This window comes from Centroberyx affinis, unplaced genomic scaffold (assembly GCF_046629955.1).
Source record: "Centroberyx affinis isolate AG114_WGS23_722 - 3 ecotype Tasmania unplaced genomic scaffold, CSIRO-AGI_Caff_v1 ptg003521l_1, whole genome shotgun sequence".
NCBI classification, from domain to species: domain Eukaryota; kingdom Metazoa; phylum Chordata; class Actinopteri; order Beryciformes; family Berycidae; genus Centroberyx; species Centroberyx affinis.
Window position 1 is genome coordinate 283,014 of NW_027281466.1, and position 22,741 is coordinate 305,754.

The 22,741-nt window shown below is 39.2% G+C and overlaps 4 protein-coding genes across 6 annotated transcripts; all 4 read right to left on the minus strand.

Annotated features, from left to right (window-relative positions):
* Positions 1-1,086: 1,086 nt before the first annotated feature.
* LOC139661345 (E3 ubiquitin-protein ligase TRIM39-like) lies at positions 1,087-11,942 on the minus strand. 3 transcript variants are annotated; one of them, XM_071539793.1, is made up of 2 exons: positions 11,875-11,942; positions 1,087-3,134 (listed from the first exon to the last, which is right to left on the minus strand). In XM_071539793.1, the coding sequence occupies exon 2, from the start codon at positions 3,123-3,125 to the stop codon at positions 1,449-1,451; it is 1,677 nt and encodes a 558-aa protein (XP_071395894.1). In that variant the 5' UTR covers positions 3,126-3,134; positions 11,875-11,942; the 3' UTR covers positions 1,087-1,448. The 3 variants fall into 3 exon arrangements, with proteins under 3 accessions (XP_071395894.1, XP_071395892.1, XP_071395893.1); XM_071539791.1 differs by lacking the exon at positions 11,875-11,942 and adding an exon at positions 3,397-3,751 and having other exon boundaries at positions 1,087-3,141; XM_071539792.1 differs by lacking the exon at positions 11,875-11,942 and adding an exon at positions 3,397-3,480.
* On the minus strand, positions 4,522-11,919 carry LOC139661348 (E3 ubiquitin-protein ligase TRIM21-like). Its single transcript, XM_071539795.1, has 2 exons — positions 11,875-11,919; positions 4,522-7,315 (listed from the first exon to the last, which is right to left on the minus strand). Exon 2 carries the CDS (start codon positions 7,297-7,299, stop codon positions 5,887-5,889), a length of 1,413 nt encoding a protein of 470 aa, XP_071395896.1. The 5' UTR covers positions 7,300-7,315; positions 11,875-11,919; the 3' UTR covers positions 4,522-5,886.
* A 1,455-nt stretch (positions 11,943-13,397) lies between the features above and the next one.
* LOC139661358 (E3 ubiquitin-protein ligase TRIM21-like) lies at positions 13,398-16,100 on the minus strand. The gene is made up of 2 exons (XM_071539813.1): positions 16,017-16,100; positions 13,398-15,754 (listed from the first exon to the last, which is right to left on the minus strand). Exon 2 carries the CDS (start codon positions 15,736-15,738, stop codon positions 14,098-14,100), a length of 1,641 nt encoding a protein of 546 aa, XP_071395914.1. The 5' UTR covers positions 15,739-15,754; positions 16,017-16,100; the 3' UTR covers positions 13,398-14,097.
* Positions 16,101-16,822: 722 nt separating this feature from the next.
* Positions 16,823-22,481, minus strand: LOC139661350 (E3 ubiquitin-protein ligase TRIM21-like). The gene is made up of 2 exons (XM_071539798.1): positions 22,412-22,481; positions 16,823-19,978 (listed from the first exon to the last, which is right to left on the minus strand). The coding sequence occupies exon 2, from the start codon at positions 19,967-19,969 to the stop codon at positions 18,332-18,334; it is 1,638 nt and encodes a 545-aa protein (XP_071395899.1). The 5' UTR covers positions 19,970-19,978; positions 22,412-22,481; the 3' UTR covers positions 16,823-18,331.
* Positions 22,482-22,741: the final 260 nt, after the last annotated feature.

Here is a 22,741-nt window from a genome sequence, read left to right on the forward strand (position 1 = left end):
CTTTTAATTACATTATAAAAGTAATTTTCACCCAAATTGTCATCCAGTTTCACCCAAAATGTCACATGTGGGGCAGCAGGTTGTCTAGTGCTTAGAGAGAGCAACCTTCCACGAGAGGTTTCTGGTTCAAGCCTCCATGGCAGCAAACATCCGCCCTAGAGATGGGAGATACTGCTATTTTCAATTCAGTATGAAACCAAGTACTTTTGGATCCAGTATTGTCATTGGATCCGGTGGTATCGATTATGATACCAAGCACTTTTCATGAATAATAGCAATTCTGACCACATAATGACCAAAAACATACAAACATAATTTAAATGTTATTAATTTAAAACTTTTCCAACTCAGCAGTGTTTAAACATCACTTTTGTATTGTAAAAATAGGGCAGAATATTGTTGTGAGATAATTTCACTTAGTTGTGCATACAGTATATGTGTGTGTGTGTGTGTGTGCACGTGCACAGTGACAGAGATCAACCTGTAGGCTACTGTTGTCACTCTTCCTGTGCAGCTGTTCATACAGCAACACACACCTGGGCAGCCGGAAAGAGACAGGAACTCTATCTTCATTAAATCTTAATCAAGTACGTGTGTGTCCATGAATGTGTGTGTTGTTGCTTCTTTGATTTGTTGTACATTCAGAGTGTGATCCTCCTCTCCCAGTGTGTGTGATTCAGGTTTTACACAAGTTGTGTGAATTGTTGAGCACATCCAGACAGAAAGAACAGAGGAACTGCTCTCTGAACAGCAGACTGCTGACAGAGGACATTTCTATGAGGATCAGGTTATCATATTCTATAGAGGGCTTTCAGCTGATGGATGCTGCCCTCTGGCGGCCATATTGGAGGTCCACAGCTCATGACAACAATGACTGAGAACAGCTGATTGCATTTCTAATCTTATGACTTTGAATAGACATGGTTAATTTCTGTTCTGTTTTGTTGATTACCTTTAGAGTAAAAACATTTTTCAAGCTTTGATATTGGTCAAACAATCAGTTAAATAATTTAAGCATGCAGAAAAATAACAGACATGGAACCAAGCCTTTTCCATGTGCTTTTATTCATTAAACTAAATCATTTTAATGTGAGAAACACAGATTGCTGAATTCTTACTCACTCATAAACTGCTCTTTAGCAATTTGTCAAAAGAAAAATACAAAATACAACACATAGCATATGTACAATGCTCTGATAACAATAACACCTTTTCAGTTTGTCACCTAGACATGTTACAGTGATTTTGGTAAATGCTTGTTCTTCCTGATATAACATTACTCTGTGAAATTTTGACACTCTTGCAGACAAGCATTGCAGAATTATTAGATTACATTAGCTGAAACTTTAACAGATCAGTGTGAGGAAATGGTTGTACTGCAGCAGTAATGGGATACATCAAGAACCGTAAAGTATATACATTATCATTGAATATGTACATTTGTTATCTTAAATGGCAGTGAATCCTCTCTGAGAAAATCTAATGATTAGTCTGTGATTGACAGGAGAGATGATCAGAGGGGCAGAGTTTTTACCACCACGATTAATACAGGGACTGAAGAATGGGTAGAGTTTCTCAGTGAAAGTGCAGCCAGTATAGGAGTAGATAAGAGCTGCAGCATCTACGTCGTAAAAGGAGACCAGACCCTCCTCATAATCCACAAACACCCCCACCTTCTCAGGCTTCGTTTTCAGAGAGAGGAGGACAGGAATGTCAGTAAGAGCTTCGTACTCATTTCCATTCCTCAGGCATATAGTCCAGTAGCCATCCTCTGGGCTTGCTGTGATTTCTCCCTTCCTGTTGATTGACCCTCTGACCACTCCTAAATCCCAGCCAGTCTTCCCTTTAACCTGAACCTCATAGTAAAATCTTCCTGAAGAGAAGCTCTGCTTTCCTAAGACACAGGTACAAGAGGAAAATCTCTCTGGGTTGTCTGGGGGATTTCTCTTTACAGCACCATAATTTACTTGTTTCCCATCATCAGACAGGATGAGAGAGGGATATGCTGTATCAGGATCCAGAGTCACATCCACTGCATACTGCTGGATCCTCTTCAGCTCAGCCTCAAGCAGCTTCTCCATCTCTTTCCTGAGTGTCTCCTCCAGCTGAGCCACAGCTCTCCTCACAGTCCCCTCATATGATGAGCGATGGACACTGACCTCTGGCCAGTCCTTGGTGTGTGGAGGAGTGTTCAGGGATGGGAAGCTTTGGAGGAGGTGGAGGTGGTCTTCAGTGTGTGAGAGCTGCTCCACCTCAGCGGTTCTCTTCATCAGCTCAGAGATTTCCTGTTCCAGCTCTTTGATGAAGCCTTTAGCCTGTTTCTCTGTTGTTTTCTGCTTCTCTTCGATCGTCTCAATGAGCTCAGCCTGGCCTCTCTCCACAGACTGCATCAGAGCAGTGAAGACCCGCACACTGTCTGCTATCTCTCTGTCTGCATCTTCCTTGCTGAGCTCTATTGAGTGTTTGATCTCCTGAATCTTCAGTTGTCTCTCCTGGATCATCTGCTGTATTTCAGCCTCTGTCTTCCCCAGCTCAGCCTTCTTTCCTTCATATTCTTCTTTCAGAGGAATAATTTGATGTGACTTGTGGTCTAAAACAGTGCAGATCAGACATACACACATCTGGTCAGTCTTGCAGAATAGCTCCAGCGGTCTGTCATGCTTCTTACACATCCTGCCTTCCAGGTTCTCCACAGGATCTATCAGCTTATGTGTTTTCAGGCCTGTGATTCTCTGATGAGGCTCCAGGTGAGTCACACAGTAGGAGGCCAGACACACCAGGCAGGACTTCAGGGCCTTCAGTTTGGTCCCAGTGCAGACGTCACAGGGAACTTCTCCTGGTTTGGCACATCGTTGGTCTTGGCAGCTGCTGGCTTTCTTTTGAGCTGACTTTCTGAATTGAGCAGCCATCTCAGATATGAAAGTATTGACATGCAGCTTATGTCTTCTGTAGAAAATCTTTTTACACATGGGACACTGGCACGGGGCATTAATATCCCAGTGCTGTGTGATACAGTTTTTGCAGAAGTTGTGTCCACATGGTATGGTGACTGGATCAGTGAACACATCCAGACAGATGGAGCACAGAAACTGCTCTTCAGATAGGAGACTGCTGGCAGCAGCCATATCTAGACACTGAGACCTAAAGTGAAAGTGTGAAATGGCAGCATTGTAATTACATAATTCTTGAATATTCGTATAAAAATATCAAAGTTAGATTATTGGAATATTAGAAAAAGTCATTTTGAGTTATATAGTTAAACTGCACTTCATTGAATCATTGATTTGACAAGTGTCAGTGAAAAATGAAAACAGGGAAACATCCTATCCTGATACAGCTTAATTATGTGTTACTGCTCGCTGCTTAAACACAGTAAATATTATCTGCTGTACTCACCTGTGTACGTCTAAGACTCTGCTGTATTGTTGAGAAAGGCCTGACGAACCTGGTTTAAGTTTTCTTTCAAGAGAAAGAGAGAGACTTTTCACGACTGCAGCAATGCTGTCGTTTTGAGTTGCTTTCAAATTCCTATCAGGAATGTGACGCTGAAACAATCCTGTCTTTCCAGTGTTGCTCCGCCTCTTACTGCAGGTAAACTGGTAATGTGCTGTTGGATACTTCAGTTTTGGCCTGATCACAGTAACATATAAGAAAAGTTTTACGAATAAATGTAGTTGTAGTGTAAACGTCATTTTCACCCAAATTGTCAGCTTCCTTCACACAAAATGTCTATCACCATGAAATCTTAATCATTACAATGTGTGTAAGAGTGTGTGTGTCTCCATGACTATGTGTGTTGTGCTGTTGCTTCTTTGATTTGTTGTACAGTCAGAGTGTGATCCTCCTCTCCCAGTGTGTGTGATTCAGGTTTTACACAAGTTGTGTGAATTGTTAAGCACATCCAGACAGAAAGAACAGAGGAACTGCTCTCTGAACAGCAGACTGCTGACAGAGGACATTTCTGTGAGGATCAGGTTATCATATTCTATAGAGGGCTTTCAGCTGATGGATGCTGCCCTCTGGCGGCCATATTGGAGGTCCACAGCTCATGGAAACAATGACTGAGAAGAGCTGATTGCGTTTCTAATCTCATGACTTTAGTGTTTACTCAATGTGGAATAGACATGGTTAATTTCTGTTCTCTATGTGTTGATCACCTGTCGAGTAAAAACCTAATTCAATCTTTGATATCAGTCAAATTTACATAATTTTAGCATGCAGGAAAATAACACACATGTAGCAATACAAGCTGTTTCCATTTGCTTTTATTTTAATAAATCATTTAAAATGAGACACAGAGATTGCAGAATTCTTTCTTCTTTATCAACTGCTCTTCAGTAATTGTGTCTAAATCCAGTGTTCAGTATATGTACAATGATCTGACAATAATAACACCTTTTTATTTCTCATCTGGACATGTTACAATGATATTGGCACACTGGTGAAGTTAAGGTAATTTTGTAAAGTTTGCTCCTGCAATAGTGATTAGATTAGATACCGTGAAGTTTTCATGATCCCTGTGTTTGATGGAACAAGTATTAATACTATACAAAAGAGGGACAAAAAAGGATAGAAATAAGTATGGAGCATTAACCATATTAACCAGAATCAAACTTTAACTGACATTGTGACTGTCATTGTGGATTTTCTTCCTTCTTCAACTTTCACTTCAGGTTCGAGGAGCTGAACACAGAATGAATGAGACAAACTCTGACTCTTTTTCTTTTGGCTTTATTCTTCAGATAACAGAGTACATAATACAACTGATATGAAGGGTCTGACCACAAATTCTCATCTTCAGGTTCTTTTCTACCTTCTACCCCCCCCCCCCCCCCACACACACACACACCATGCTCCACCTAGAAGGATGGTCTATTCCCTATTCTTTACCTACTATAGCCCTCTGATTGATTTAGCTGAATGTGGTCAGTGCGTCAATCCAGCTATTGCTGAAGGAAAGCACCTGTTGTTTTGTACCTCAAGGCCGAAACTAGAAGTCTTCCTCCCTAATTCCTGTATCATGCTGTCCCTGATACGAGTGTTCTCGGCATGCGGTATTTGATAACAACCTCTCTTTCTGGCAATAACAATCCCATTAGTCATGCTTGTTTGTGAGAAACATGTATGTGTAGTACATGTATGTGTACATGTATGTGTGCTGTCTGATCAAAGGAATGTGTTAATATATTCTCCTTGATTGTATTGATTAAGTATAGATTATGCATTGATTATGAAAGTAACAGTTTCCTTCAACACAACATAGTAAACCATTTGAATCGGGCACGGGACCTTTGTTGCATGTCATCCCCCTCTCTCTCTCTTCCTGTCTCTCTCAGCTGTACTGTCTAATAAAAAATGTCTAATATAAAAGATAAAATGATCTTTAAAATAAAACAAAAAGTGGGACTATGTTCTGGTGGACACTTCCATTTCAGTCACACTCAAGTACAACAACATAATGATAAAACAAAAAAATGTTTTGACAAATTCATTAAGGCAGTATGCGTATTGTGATGGATTATACTATTTTCAAGGCTGGAAGATGTTTTTCATACCAGACAAAAATGAATGGCAGTGAATGGCTTCTAGAGAAGGTAGGAAGCCTGATATCTAGAATTACAAAAGACAGTGTGCACACACCACTAAGAATTATGTAAAAGACAGAGGTAATGTAAACAATTAGCACATATTTAAAAAAAAAAATTAAAAATGGAATTGTCCTTTAAGATAAGTACATGAAGTGAGCCCAGTGTTTTTTCTGTTGTTTTATTACAATTCGTCAACACTGGAATGACTAAAAGTTACCTTGAGGAAATAGAAGAATATATACACTACCCTTGAATATGTAAATTTGGTATCTTTTCCTGAGAAAATCGAATGATTAGTTTAATCAGTGTGATTGACAGGAGAGATGATCATAGGGGCGGAGTTTTTACCACCATCATTAAGACAGGGACTGAAGTATGGGTAGAGATTCTCAGTGAAGGTGCAGCCAGTAAAGGAGTAGATAAGAGCTGCAGCATCTACGTTATAAAAGGAGACCAGACCCTCCTCATAATCCACAAACACCCCCACCTTCTGAGGCTTCGTTTTCAGAGAGAGGAGGACACCAGGGCCAGCAAGAGCTTTGTACTCATTTCCATTCCTCAACCATATAGTCCAATAGCCATTCTTGGGGTTAAGTGTTATTTTTTGTTTCCTGTTGATCGACCCTCTGGCCACTCCTACATCCCAGTCAGTCTTCCCTTTAACCTGAACCTCGTAGTAAAATCTTCCTGAAGAGAAGCTCTGCTTTCCTAAGACACAGGGACAATAAATTCTCTCTTGGTTGTCTGGGAGATTCTTCTTTACATCACCACAATTTACTTGTTTCCCATCATCAGACACGATGAGATAGAGATTTGCTGTATCAGGATCGAGCGTCACATCCACTGCATACTGCTGGACCCTCTTCAGCTCAGCCTCAAGCAGCTTCTCCATCTCTTTCCTGAGTGTCTCCTCCAGCTGAGCCACAGCTCTCCTCACAGTCCCCTCATATGATGAGCGATGGACACTGACCTCTGTCCAGTCCTTGGTGTGTGGAGGAGTGTTCAGGGATGGGAACCTTTGGAGGAGTTGGAGGTGGTCTTCAGTGCGTGAGAGCTGCTCCACCTCAGCGGTTCTCTTCATCAGCTCAGAGATTTCCTGTTCCAGCTCTTTGATGAAGCCTTCAGCCTGTTTCTCTGTTGTTTTCTGCTTCTCTTCAATCGTCTCAATGAGCTCAGCCTGGCCTCTCTCCACAGACTGCATCAGAGCAGTGAAGACCCGCACACTGTCTGCTATCTCTCTGTCTGCATCTCCCTTGCTGAGCTCTACTGAGTGTTTGATCTTCTGAATCTTCAGTTGTCTCTCCTGGATCATGTGCTGAATTTCAGACTCTGTCTTCCCCAGCTCAGCCTTCTTTTCTTCATATTCTTCTTTCAGAGGAACAATCAGTTTGGTCCCAGTGCAGATGTCAGAGGGAACTTCTCCTGGTTTGGCACATCGTTGGTCTGGGCAGCTGCTGGCTTTCATCTGAGCTGACTTTCTGAACTGAGCAGCCATCTCAGATATAAAAGTATTGACATGCAACTCAGGTCTTCTGTCGAAAAGCTTTTTACACATGGGACACTGGCACTGGCCACTAACATCCCAGTGCTGTGTGATACAGTTCTTGCAGAAGTTGTGTCCACATGGTATGGCGACTGGATCAGTGAACACATCCAGACAGATGGGACACAGAAACTGCTCTTCAGATAGGAGACTGCTGGCAGCAGACATATCTAGACACTGAGACCTAAATGGAAAGTGTGAAATAACAACAATGTAATTACATAATTCTTGAATGACAATACCTTAAAAAATTATATTGAAGTTGGATTAAAAAGGGACTCCACTGGCGTTTTATGTACTTTTAAAGTGTCAACTAGCAGGGCTAAGGAGTGTCCAATAAATTAAAAAACCTTCATTAGCATGTCTAGAGACACTGGATGGATTAATGACAATGAACTTAGCATCTTCCAAGTTGAACACCCCATTATCGCTGCTTTCTACTGACTTTCTAAAATAGAATATAAGAGCCTAGGGACAACTACGGTTGCAAAGGGGTGGAAAATTTCCGGTAAATTTCTGGAAAGTTTCTGGTAAATTTCCATGGGAAGTTAAGATGGGGAATTTTGGAAATATTCCAAATTGGAAACTTTCCATGGGAATTTATGGGAATGAATGGGAATTTATGGGAATTAACTGGGAATTGAGGGTAATTTAATGGAAAGGTATCATATCCAAGCATAAATATTTAATACTAATTTATCAGCTAGCTATCTACTGTATGAATACATTTATATGTGATATTTGTAAGTTAAACATTAGTAATACATCACATTTGTTAAATATATTACCACATAATTTCATCAAAACTTATTTCACTTTGTGCAGTCCACAGGCTCAAATGTGTGGCTTCAATAGTCTTGTGCTCTGGGCTCAAAAGTGTGGTCCAGGATTCTAGAAATCATCTATGCATGTGATGGAGGAATGCACAGTGCATGTAGGGGGCGTGGTCTCAATAGCCCTGCAGTAAGCAGTGTGCTATGTGTGCATGTGATTGAGGAATAGCATAGATATTCAACTGTACTTGCATGATATCTGGTTGTTTTAGTCAGGATTATGCTAAAATATATTTTCCCCAACTATATTTAAGTTCCCTATTAAGAGCATACCTTCAATTTAGTAAATTCCTGGTTTATTCCCGTTTATTCCCATAAATTCCCGTTAATTCCCATAAATTCCCGTTAATTCCCATGGAAAGTTTCCAACTTTGAAAATTCCCGGAATTTTGCAACCCTAGGGACAACCCACCTGGTCGCCCTATTTTATCTGACAATGGTACACTCACGAAACCTGCATCTCAATATATTGACTTCTTTATTAAACCATATGTGCAAAAACTCCCCTCCTATATTGAGGACACAACTGATGTCTTGAACAAAATCGCTGGCCTCAACAATCTCCATTCACACTTCCTGGTTCCCATGGACATGGAGAGCCTATATACTAATATATCACTCATCATGAAGGCGTGTCTGCTTTGGGACACTTCCTGTCTGATAGGGTGGAAATTTAGTTTTTTGCTGTCTTTAACTGACTGGATCATTCACAATAATGTCTTTATCTTTAGGGACAAAATTTACTAACAAAAGACTGGTGTTCCAATGGGCTCATGCTCATGATTGTTTATCTGTTTTAAATCCTCTTACTAATCCTTTTTATCACTGTATTACTTTCAGTGTTCGGTACATTGATGATATTTTCTTGATATTCAGTGGTGATGAAACTCAATTATTGGACTTTCATAAATATTTAAATTCTGTAAATGAGAACATTGGATTGTCAATTGACTATTCCCAGATTTTCTTGACCTTGCTATCTCTAAAGATGAGAATGGTTGCTGACACGTCAACATTTTTTAGGAAGAAATCAATTATTGGACTTGCATAAATATTTAAATTCTGTAAATGAGAACATTAGATTGTCAATTGACTATTCCCAGATTTTCTTGACCTTGCTAGCTCTAAAGATGAGACGCTGATATGTCAAAATTTTTAGGAAGAAATCATCACGCAGCACAATCCTTTGGGCTGATTATTTTCATCCTCCTCATCTCAAGAGAAATATCCCTTTTAGCCAATTTCATATATGTGACAGTGAACAAGATCAAGAGTAGATTTATGAGTAGAAAGTGTAAACCTGCAGTTATTGTGCGAACACGCTACAGAGCACATTCCCTGATTCCTGCTGACCACTTTGTTAAACATGAACGCAATACGGTTTCAAAATATCAACCTTTTTTAGTCACCTCATACAGTACTCACGCTGAGCACATTAAACGTATCATCAATTTTAACTGGTGTATTATTGAAAGTGACCCCATGTTATGCAGAGTTTTTCCTGAAGTGCCTTTGATTTCTTTCAGATGCTCTCCCACTCTAAGCAACAGGCTAGTTCACAGTTTTCTCCAGCTGAGAAGAAAGACTTCTGGCTGAAGAGACCTACAGGCATTTAAATGTATGAACTGTAACAACAACAACTTTCACACATTTAAAAAAAACAACAAAAAAAACATGCATACTTCACAATTTACCAACTCACTTTTGACAATCGAAGGCATTAAACACATAAAAGCCTCTATTAGAGGTGGCAATAGGTGACAAAAACTTTATCAAAGGGAGACTTTTTGAATCCTTCTTTTGATGCTCTCAGTTTTCCTGGTCTAAATGATGACTTTGATTTCACATTTCTTGTAAATTTTATCACAACCATAATGATGAGTGTGGTGGTTTTGTTATCAAGTTGACTATATTCATAGTATGAGAATCTATGGGTGCCCTGTGCACAGCCGTGCTACTCATCCAGGGTGCAGCTAGAGCAGGAACTATACAACATTCAAGATCAAAGTAATCCAGCGCACACCAGGAGTGTTCAAATCGACTTTTTAGTTTAATTCATATAAAATATTGGGGCGTATTGGGGTTCGCCCCAATATTTCACGTGCGCTGGATTACTTTGATCTTGACTATATTCATATTTATGGAGATAATGTAGATAATATTGATTACAATGACAATTATTATGATTTTGATGCCAATAACTATAAGTAATAATAATGATTGTGCTGATATTGGTATCTGTTATAGTTACAATGATAATGGTGTTAATGCTGATAGTAATAATAATTATGAAGATAATGGTTCTAACTAGTATGTTGTGGCCATAATATATCTATTGTAACCACTCATAGCGCTTTCACCAAGTGACTATGGTCCCATAGATTCGCTGCTTCAGTGCATTAAACAAATGAATGATTGGATGTGCCTGAATTTCCTCCAACTAAATTAAGACAAAACTAAGATAATTGTCTTTGGAGTCCATAAAGACAGGCTGAAAGTTAGTACTCACCTTGAATCTCTTTCTTTGCGCACTAAAAACCAGGCCAGAAACCTTGGTGTAATTATGGATTCAGATCTAAATTGTAATAGCCACATCAAATTAATAACAAAATTAGTCTATTATAGCAAGAATTAGAGAATTCATGCCCAAACAAGACTTAGAAAAGCTCATCTACAGCTTTATCTCTAGTAGGTTAGACTACTGTAATGGTCTTTTTTCAGCTCTCAGACAGCTACAGCTGATTCAGAACGCGGCTGCTGGAGTTCTAACTAAAACTAAGAAAGCTGAACACATTACACCAGTTCTCAGTTCTCTGCACTGGCTTCCAGTTTGTCAAAGAATTGACTTTAAAATAATGTTGGTCGTCTACAAATTGCTCAATGGTTTAGGACCAAAATAAATCTCAGACTTGCTCTTACCATATAAAACCTCTAGACCACTCAGGTCATCTGGGACCGATCTGAAAACTATTCCCAGAGTTGAAACTAAGCATGGTGAGGCTAGTTAGTTATTATGCTTCACAGAGCTGGAACAAACTTCCAGAAGATCTCAGAAGCGCCCCAACTTTGGCCACTTTTAAAACTAAGCTCAAAACCTTTTTATTCTGCACTGCCTATGCAACTTGATCTTTGTTCTCTTTTTATGCATTTTAATTCTTTATTTATTCTCTCTTCTTATACACTTTATTATCTCTTTTTATTTGTTTGTTTTATTTATCTTATCCTGTATTTCTTATCTAACGTCCTATATGGCTTGTGTAAAGCACTTTGAATTGCCTTTGTGTACTAATGTGCTATATAAATAAACTTGCCTTGCCTGTTGTATTTTTCTTTTCTTTTTTCTTTTACTGGAAAACAGACATATAGACATTATAAATTAATTAACAAGGTAATTCAAGACTAGAATACAAGAAATTAAACATGTTATTTCATTAACATTACCTATTGTATTTCTTTACATTTTATGTGTTTCTCTATATTTCTCTGTCCCATTATGTTTATTGTTTTCTATCATGTGCTTTGATGTGCTTTTAGTTTTTTGACAAACATTTTCTGTCTTCTCTTCACCTATGATCCACCTCGTATTTTCCTATTGGTCACAATGGCTCTAATAATTAAGGCCTCACCTGTGTTTTTCTGTTGGCTTAGCCATGCTGATAAAGGCTTTTTAAATTATTGGACACTCCTTAGCTCTCCTCTTTTTCACTTTCAGTGCCTAAAACGCCATTGGAGTCTCTTTTTTGACTTATTTTTTCTACTAATAGCGACAATCATTTTAACATATTGCACTTCATTGAAATCTTGTCAGTACAAACTGAAAACGGGAACATCCTATCTGGATCGGCCTACAGTTCAAGTTTGTGTTCTAGCTCTCTGTTTAAACACAGTAAATATGATCTGCTGTACTCACCTGTAGTTTTATTTTCTTTGGAGAGAAACAGAGAGACTTTTCTCGACTGCAGCAATGTTGTCGCTTTGAGTTACTTTCACTTTCAATTCCGGAACGTGACGTTGAAACTCTCCTGTTTCCAGTGTTGCTCCGCCTCTTACTGCAGTTAGATTAGTGATGTTTTGTTGCCAGATTCAGTTCTAAATATGATTATAGTAAGAAACGTTTGTCAGAAGATACATTTGATGCATATATTTCATTTGAATTAAATTTTAAAACTCACTGTCACCCACATTGTCACCCAGTTTGACATAAAAGGTCACATTCTTTTTTGAGGGGCAGCAGGTTGTCTAGTGGTTAGAGAGAGCATCCTTCCACCAGAGGATTCTGGTTCAAGCCTCCATGACAACAAGCATCCGCCCGAGGGATGGGAGATACTGCTATTTTCAATTCAGTACAAAAGCAAGTACTTTTGAATCCAGTATTGTAGTTGGATCCAGTGGTATCAATTATGATACCAAGTACTTTTCATGAATAATGGCAATTATGACCACATAAGAACCAAAGAGCATGGTTTAAATGTTTTATTTAAAACATTTTCAACTCAGTGTCAAACAGTGTTTAAACATCACTTTTGTACTGTAAAACACATGCAGAATAGCATTGTGTGAGATAAAAGTTGCAACAATTTCAATCAGTCATGTATGTGTATGTGCATGTGAGTGGGATCAACCAAGTGTGTGTGTGTGTGTGCGTGCCTGTGAGCACACAATGCAAAAATGTGTTGTGAGTAAAAAAGGTATATTAATATTATATTTCACCCCTCAATTACTGTAATGAAAAATGCTCAATACTTCATCTTCAATTTCCCAGTTGTCATCACAGTATCAGTCTGCTGTATTGTTGTCACTCTTCCTGTGCAGCTGTTCATACAGTAACACACACCTGGCCAGACAGAGACAGGAACTCTATCTTAATTAAATCTTAATCATTACAGTATGTGTAAGAGTGTGTGTGTCCATGAATGCGTGTGCTGTTGCTTCTTTGATTTGTTGTACATTCAGAGTGTGATCCTCCTCTCCCAGTGTGTGTGATTCAGGTTATACTCAAGTTGTGTGAATTGTTGAGCACATCCAGACAGAAAGAACAGAGGAACTGCTCTCTGAACAGCAGACTGCTGACGGAGGACATTTCTGTGAGGATCAGGTTATCATCTTCTATAGAGGGCTTTCAGCTGATGGATGCTGCCCTCTGGCGGCCATATTGGAGGTCCACAGCTCATGGCAACAATGACTGAGAACAACTGATTGTATTTCTAATCTTATGACTTGTGTGTTTAATCAGTGTGGAATAGACATGGTTAATTTCTGTGGTCAAACTGTTGATTACATTTAGAATAGAAAACAATATTCCATCTTTGATATCAGTTAAATGTTAAATAATTTAAGCATACAGAAAAATAACAGTCATATAACCACACAAGCTTTTCCCATTGGCTTTTATTTATTCAAATAAATTCTACACAGATTGTAAAATTCGTACTTACTCATAAACAGCTCTTCAGTAATTCTGCCAAAATACAACAGTATTATGTACAATGCTCTGATGATTTTAGTAAATGCTTCTTCTTCCTGATATGACATTGCTTTGTGAAGTTTTTACACTCTTGCAGACAAGTATTGCAGAATTATTAGATTAGGTGACACTTTATGAGGAAAGTGGTGTGTTGCAGCAGTAAGTAGTAATGGGATACATCAAAGAAAAATGGGATATAAAAAATAATAAATCATTAACCATATTAACCATAATCTGGCAATAATTGTGAAGTACCGGTATATACATTAGAATTACTAATGGTTACATTTAGAAAATAGGAAAGCATATAGATTACTCTTGAATATGTAAATTTGACAAACCAACATATCTCGTTATAACGAGATAGCAATAAACTTTCAAATGTTGTTATAATGAGAAAAAGATCTATAGCCTAAGAAAACAGCCTATGGACATCGGAGAAATTGAGAATGGCTTGTTTACACGATTTAATCAAGTTGGACTCAGACTCATGGAATGAGACAACTCAACAACAACAATCAGGCTCACTCAACTCATCCTGACTCAAGACACAAGTTGATATCTCGTTATAACGAGAAAAGTTTCTCGTTCATTGAGCCTGTATTTTTTTCCCATTGTGACATCAATACGCTGCTGTAGAATCCTCTCTGAGAAAAATTAATAATTAGTCTAATCTGTGTGATTGACAGGAGAGATGATCAGAGGGGTGGAGTTTTTATCAGCATGATTAAAATAGGGACCAAAATATGGGTAGAGTTTCTCAGTGAAGGTGCAGCCAGTATAGGAGTAGATAAGAGCTGCAGCATCTACGTCATAAAAGGAGACCAGACCCTCCTCATAATCCACAAACACCCCCACCTTCTGAGGCTTCGTTTTCAGAGAGAGGAGGACACGAGGGTCAGCAAGAGCTTTGTACTCATTTCCATTCCTCAAACATATAGTCCAGTAGCCATTCTTTGGGCTTGCTGTAATTAGTCCCTTCCTGTTGATCGACCCTCTGGCCACTCCTAAATCCCAGTCAGTCTTCCCTTTAACCTGAACCTCGTAGTAAAATCTTCCTGAATAGAAGCTCTGCTTTCCTAAGACACAGGGACAAGAAGAAAATCTCTCTGGGTTGTCTGGAAGATTCTTCTTGACATCACCATGATTTACTTGTTTGCCATCATCAGACAGGATGAGATAGGCTTGTGCTGTATCAGGATCCAGAGTCACATCCACTGCATACTGCTGGACCCTCTTCAGCTCAACATCAGCACACAGCTTCTCCATCTCTTTCCTGAGAGTCTCCTCCAGTTGAGCCACAGCTCTCCTCACAGTCCCCTCATATGATGAGCGATGGACACTGACCTCTGTCCAGTCCTTGGTGTGTGGAGGAGTGTTCAGGGATGGGAAGCTTTGGAGGAGGTGGAGGTGGTCTTCAGTGCATGAGAGCTGCTCCACCTCAGTGGATCTCTCCATCAGCTCAGAGATTTCCTGTTTCAACTCTTTGATGAAGCCTTTAGCCTGTTTCTCTGTTGTTTTCTGCTTCTCTTCAATCGTCTCAATGAGCTCAGCCTGGCCTCTCTCCACAGACTGCATCAGAGCAGTGAAGACCCGCACACTGTCTGCTATCTCTCTGTCTGCATCTTCCTTGCTGAGCTCTACTGAGTGTTTGATCTCCTGAATCTTCATTTGTCTCTCCTGGATCATCTGCTGAATTTCAGCCTCTGTCTTCCACAGCTCAGCTTTCTTCCCTTCATATTCTTCTTTCAGAGGAACAATGTAGTGTAACTTGTGGTCTAAAACAGTGCAGAGCAGACACACACACATCTGGCCAGTCTTGCAGAAGAGCTCCAGCGGTCTGTCATGCTTCTTACACATCCTGCCTTCCAGGTTCACAGGATCGATCAGCTTGTGTCTTTTCAGGCCTGTCATGGTCTGATGAGGCTCCAGGTGAGTCTCACAGTAGGAGGCCAGACACACCAGGCATGACTTCAGGGCCTTCAGTTTGGTCCCAGTGCAGACGTCACAGGGAACTTCTACTGGTTTGGCACATCGTTGGTCTGGGCAGCTGCTGGCTTTCATCTGAGCTGACTTTCTGAGCTGAGCAGCCATCTCAGATATGAAAGTATTGACATGCAGCTCAGGTCTTCTGTCAAAAAGCTTATTACACATGGGACACTGGCACTGGACATTAATATCCCAGTGCTGTGTGATACAGTTCTTGCAGAAGTTGTGTCCACATGGTATGGAGACTGGATCAGTGAACACATCCAGACAGATGGAACACAGAAACTGCTCTTCAGATAGGAGACAGCTGGCAGCAGACATATCTAGACACTGAGACCTGAAGTGAAAGTGTGAAATGTCAACATTGTAATAAATCATTCTTAAATATTTATATAAAAAAAACAAAATTAGACTATAATATTATTAGACTATTAGCAAAAGTAATTTTCAGTTACATAATTAAATTCAACTTCACTGAAAATGTAATTTGATATGTGTCAGTGCAAAATGAAAACAGGGAAACATCATATCTGAATCCAGCTCAATTATGTGTAACTGCTCTCTGTTTAAACACAGTAAATATCATCTGCTGTACTCACCTGCGTATGTCTAAGACTCTGATGTATTGTTGAGAAAGGACTGATGATCCTAGTTATATTTTCTTTCAAGAAAAAGAGAGAGACTTTTCTCATCTGTAGCAGTGCTGTCGCTCTGAGTTACTTTCAAGTTTCACTTCAGGAATGTGACGTTGAAACACTCCTGTCTTTCCAGTGTTGCTCCGCCTCTTACTGCAGGTAAACTGGTAATGTGCTGTTGGATACTTCAGTTTTGGCCTGATCGCAGTAACATATAAGAAAAGTTTTTCGAATAAATGTAGTTATAAACTGGTAAACTGGTAATGCTTTGTTGCCTAATCAGTTTAACTACAGTATAAAACTCATTTTCACCCAAACTGTCACCCAGTTTCACCCAAAATGTGACATGTGGGGCAGCAGGTTGTCTAGAAAGAGCATCCTTCCACCAGAGGATTCTGGTTCAAGCCTCCATGACAGCAAGCATCTGCCCTGTTGAAGTGTCCTTCTTACAGTAAGTACTGTTGGTCAGGTTATCATATTCTTTAGAGTTGTTGTATCCTGCCCTCTGGTGGCCATATTGGAGTTCCACAGCTCATGACAGCAATGGTTGACAACAGCTGATTGCATTTCTAACCTTGTGACTTGGCTGTTTCATAAGTATGGAATAGACATGGTGAAGTTCTGTGCTCTAACTGTTGATTACCTTTAGAGCAAATCATTTTTCAAGCTTTTATCAGTCAAACGTGAAGTAATTTCATGCAGCAAAATAAAAGTAATTTAACCACACAAGCATTTCCATTTGCATTTATGTATTTTAATAAATTTGCTGAATGTGAGAACCACAGATTTCAGAATTCTTTCTTATTCATAAAGTGCTCTTTACTAATTGTGTCAAAATCCAATGCTCAGGAATATGTATCGTGATCTGACTATAATCAGTTGTGGAAAGTAACTAAGTACATTTACTCAAGTACTGTACTTAAGTACAATTTTGAGATACTTGTACTTTACTTGAGTATTTCCATTTGATGCTACTTTATACTTCCACTCCACTACATTTCAGAGGGAAATATTGTACTTTCTACTCCACTACATTTATTTGACAGCTTTAGTTACTTTTCAGATGGACATTTGACACAATGGATAATGTAACAAGCTTTTAATATACAACACATTGTTAAAGATTGAACCAGTGGTTTCCAACCTTTTTGGCTTTTGACGTCTTACAAAAAGCAGTGTGTAGTCGGGGTCACATTTCAGATGTCTATGAGTTGTTAACAGCTCCACCAAATAGTGATTTTTCCCTCTAAACCTCACATGGTTTCATTTCAATAAATGTTCAAATGATCCAATATTTCAGCAAAAATCAAAGATTAGAGAAAAAGTCCAAAAACTGAAAACAGATTTGTGTATCAGAACTTTGCTTTTTCTTCTTTCCTCTCCCATTAGTCATCTCACGACCCCTCAGATTTATCTGGGGACCCTTTGGAGGGGCCCGACCCCTAGGTTGGGAACCACTGGACTAAACTAGCTAACTGTATATAAAGTAGTTCAAACTAGCTCCACCTCCAGCAGCTACAACAGTAACATGCTGCTTACACATTGATGCTTCAGTATTAATAATCTACTGATGTCACATATAATAAAATATCAGTCAGAGGGACCAAACCAATACTTTAACTACATTTTGCTGCTAATACTTATGTACTTTTACTTAAGTAGGATTTTTCATGCAGGACTTTTACTTGTAATGGAGTATTTTTACATTGCTGTATTGGTACTTTTACTTAAGTAAAGGATCAGAGTACTTCTTCCACCACTGACTATAATTACACATTTTCAATTTGAGACCTAGACTCGTTACAACGAAATTGTGACATTGTAACTCCTGCAAAAGAGATTTGATTAAATTAGTTTCGAATAGATGTTTGCTGCGACAAGTAATAATACCACACTGTACATAAAAGAAAAACAGGATAGAAATAAGAATAGAGCATTGACCATATTAACCAGAATCTGGAGTCTAAACTTTTTTTTTGTACTTTAACAAACATTGTTTTTTATGGTAAGACTTTCATTTTGCCAAGAAGAAGAAAGGTAAACACAGACAAAAAACATTAGTACTTACTGGGCTATTTTCATAGTCAGGGAGTCTAATTCTCCTCTCAGAAAAATAGGAAAATAGAAGAAAAAGAAAAATAGATATAATGAAGAATAAATTATTTATCACATTTACCAGAATCTGGCCGTGACAGTATAGTATATACATTATCATTGAATATGTACATTTGTTTTCTTAAATGGCAGTGAATCGTCTCTGAGCATATCTAATGACTAGTCTAATCTGTGTGATTGACAGGAGAGATGATCAGAGGGGCAGAGTTTTTACCACCATGATTACGACAGGGACCAAAGATTGGGTAGAGTTTCTCAGTGAAGGTGCAGCCAGTATACGAGTACATAAGAGCTGCAGCATCTACGTCATAAAAGGAGACCAGACCCTCCTCATAATCCACAAACACCCCCACCTTCTGAGCCTGCAATTTCAGAGAGAGGAGGACAGAAGGGCCAGCATTAGCTTTGTACTCATTTTCATTCCTCAAACATATAGTCCAGATGCCATACTCGGGACTGAGTGTTATTTTTTGTTTCCTGTTGATCGACCCTCTGGCCACTCCTAAATCCCAGGCAGTCTTCCCTTTAACCTGAACCTCGTAGTAAAACCTTCCTGAAGAGAAGCTCTGCTTTCCTAAGACACCGATACAAGGAGAAAATCTCTCTGTGTTGTCTGGAAGATTCTTCTCTACATCACCACAATTTACTCGTTTCCCATCATAAGACAGGATGAGCTCGGCGTGTGCTGTATCAGGATCCAGAGTCACATCCACTGCATACTGCTGGACCCTCTTCAGCTCAGCCTCTAGGAGCTTCTCCATCTCTTTACTGAGTGTCTCCTCCAGCTGAGCCACAGCTCTCCTCACAGTCCCCTCATATGATGAGTGGACACTAACCTCTGTCCAGTCCTTGGTGTGTGGAGGAGTGTTCAGGGATGGGAAGCTTTGGAGGAGTTGGAGGTGGTCTTCAGTGTGTGAGAGCTGCTCCACCTCAGCGCTTCTCTTCATCAGCTCAGAGATTTCCTGTTCCAACTCTTTGATGAAGCCTTCAGCCTGTTTCTCTGTTGTTTTCTGCTTCTCTTCGATCGTCTCAATGAGCTCAGCCTGGCCTCTCTCCACAGACTGCATCAGAGCAGTGAAGACCCGCACACTGTCCGCTATCTCTCTGTCTGCATCTTCCTTGCTGAGCTCTACTGAGTGTTTGATCTCCTGAATCTTCAGTTGTCTCTCCTGGATCTTATGCTGAATTTCAGCCTCTGTCTTCCCCAGCTCAGCCTTCTTTTCTTCATATTCTTCTGTCAGAGGGACAACGTGATGTAACTTGTGGTCTGACTCAGTGCAGAGCAGACATACACACATCTGGTCAGTCTTACAGAACAGCTGGAGCGGTCCATCATGCTCTTTACACATCCTGCCTTCCAGGTTCTCCACAGGATCGATCAGCTTATGTCTTTTCATGCTTTTGATTATCTGATGAGGCTCCAGGTGAGTCTCACAGTAGGAGGCCAGACACACCAGGCAGGACTTCAGGGCCTTCAGTTTGGTTCCAGTGCAGACGTCACAGGGAACTTCTCCTGGTTTGGCACATCGTTGGTCTGGGCAGCTGCTGGCTTTCTTTTGAGCTGACTTTCTGAACTGAGCAGCCATCTCAGATATTAAAGTATTCACCCGCAGCTCAGGTCTTGTGTTGAAAACCTCTTTACACATGGGACACTGGCACTGGACACTAATATCCCAGTGCCGTGTGATACAGTTTTTGCAGAAGTTGTGTCCACATGGTGTGGCGACTGGATCAGTGAACACATCCAGACAGATGGAGCACAGAAACTGCTCTTCAGATAGGAGACTGCTGGCAGCAGACATATCTAGACACTGAGACCAAAATGTGAAATGTTAACATTGTAATACATAATTCTTGAATAATAATATCTTAAAAAATAATTCAAGTTGGATCATTGGAACAATAGCAAAAAGTTAGTAGTATAAGGAGAAAAAAGAAGTCTAACAAGGGACTCCACTGGCGTTTTAGGCACTTTTTAACTGATTTGACTGACTGACTGTCTGACTGTTTTTCAGTGAAAAGGAGGGTTAAGAAGTGTTCAATAATTTAAAAAGCCTTCATTAGCATGTCTAGAGACACTGTTGGATTAATGACAATGAAGTCAGTTTCTTACAAGTTGAACACCCCACTATCGCCGCTTTCTACTTACTTACTAAAATATACAAACAGCCTAGGGACAACCCACCTGGTCGCCCTATTTTATCTGGAAATGGTACATTCACCAAACCTGCATCTAAATATATTGACTTCTTTATTACTGTAAACCATGTGCAAAAACTCCCCTCCTTTATTGAGGACACAATTGATATCTTGAACAAAATCGCTGGCCTCAACAATCTCCATTCACACTTCCTGGTTCTCATGGACATGGAGAGCCTATATACTAATATATCACTCATCATGAAGGCATGTCTGCTTTGGGACACTTCCTGTCTGATAGGGTGGAAATTTAGTTTTTTGCTGTCTTTAACTGACTGGATCATTCACAATAATGTCTTTATCTTTAGGGACAATATTTACTAACAAAAGTCTGGTGTTCCAATGTGCTCATGTTTTTCTCTCAACTATGACTGCTTATCTGTTTTAAATCCTCTTACTAATCCTTTTTATCACTGTATTACTTTCTGTGATCAGTATATTGATGATATTTTTGTGATATTCAGTGGTGATGAAACTCAATTATTGGACTGTATTAAATATTTAAATTCTATAAAAGAGAACATTAGATTGTCAACTGAGTATTCCCAGACTTTCTTGACTTTGCTATCTCTAAAGATGAGAATGGTCGCTCACACACAAACTTTCTTCAGAAGAAATTATCACGCAGCAAAATCCTTCAGCTGATTCTTTTCATCCTCCTCATCTCAAGAGAAATTTGCCTTTTGGCCAGTTTCAGAGGCTCCATCATATATGTGACAGGGAAGGAGACCAAGAGATTTATGAGTAGAAATATAAACCTGCAGTTATTGTGTGAGCGTGTTACAGAGCGAATTCCCTTATTCCTGCTGACCTCTGGGTCAAACATGAGCGCAATACGTTTTCACAATACTACATACAGTACTCCGGTTGAACACATTAAACATATCATCAGTGCTAACTGGTGTTTTATTGAAAGTGATTTACATGTTTCTGGTAAATTTTCCCACAAGGATTTTATCATGACTATATGATATGTGTGGTGGTTTTGTTATCAAGTTGACTATGTTCATATTTATGGAGATAATGGAGATAATATTGATTACAATGAAAATTATGTTTTTGATGCAATTTTTGTTGCAATAAGTATTAGTAATAATGATGTGGTGCTGATATCGGTATCTATTATTCATAGTATTCTGTTACATCACCACACAGCCATCTTGGTAGGAAAACAAGGTGATTGTAATAAATGAACAGGTGATTATAATCAAATGACAGCCACAGCCAATCAGCTGTGTACATGGTAAAGCACCATATTGGTCGGAAATGCATATGACATCATGGGAATACTATGAATAGTTACAATGATAATGGTGTTAATGCTGATAGTAATGATAATTATGAAGATACTATAGTACTTTGTGCGTTTCTGGTTGTTGTGGTCACAGTATGTCTATTGTTTTTGGGTATTTTTTTATTGCAAAACAGACATGTACACATTAGAAATTAATTCACAAGAAAAGACAGTAGAAGAACACAAGGAATAAATCATGCTGTCGCATTAACATTGCCTACTGTATTCCTTTATATTTCATGTGCATGTCTATATTTCTCTGTGCCATTATGTTTATTGTTTTCTATCATGTGCTTTGCTGTACTTTTGGCCTTTTGACAAACATTTTCTGTCTTTTTCTCTCTTCCATATGATCCACCCTGTATTTTCCTATTGGTCACAATGGCTGTATAGGTAAGGCGTCGCCTGTGTTCAGCTGATGGCCTAATGAAGACCATGCTGGTCGAAACATGTTGGCTTTTTAACTTTCCTGTTAGTTTAGCCATGCTGATAAAGGCTTTTGAAATTATTGGACACTCCTTAGCTCTCCTCTTTTTCACTTCAAGAGTGCCTGAAACGCCAGTGGAGTCTCTTTTTTGACTTCTTTTTTCTACTAATAGCGAAAATCATGTCGATATAGTTGTATTGCACTTCATTGAAATCTTGTGAGTACAAACTGAAAACGGGAACATCCTATCTGGATCGGCCTACAGTTCAAGTTTGTGTTCTTGCTCTCTGTTTAAACACAGTAAACATGATCTGCTGTACTCACCTCTAGATTTATTTTCTTTGGAGAGAAACAGAGAGACTTTTCTCGACTGCAGCAATGTTGACGCTTTGAGTTACTTTCACTTTCAATTCCGGAACGTGACGTTGAAACTCTCCTCTGTTTCCAGTGTTGCTCCGCCTCTTACTGCAGTTAGATTAGTGATGTTTTGTTGCCAGATTCAGTTCTAAATATGATTATAGTATGAAACGTTTGGCAGGAGATACAATTAATTGATATATTTAATTTGAATTATAGTTTAAAACTCATTGTCACCCACATTGTCATCCAGTTTAATATAAAAAAGTCACATTCTTTTTTGTTTCCTAATTCAGT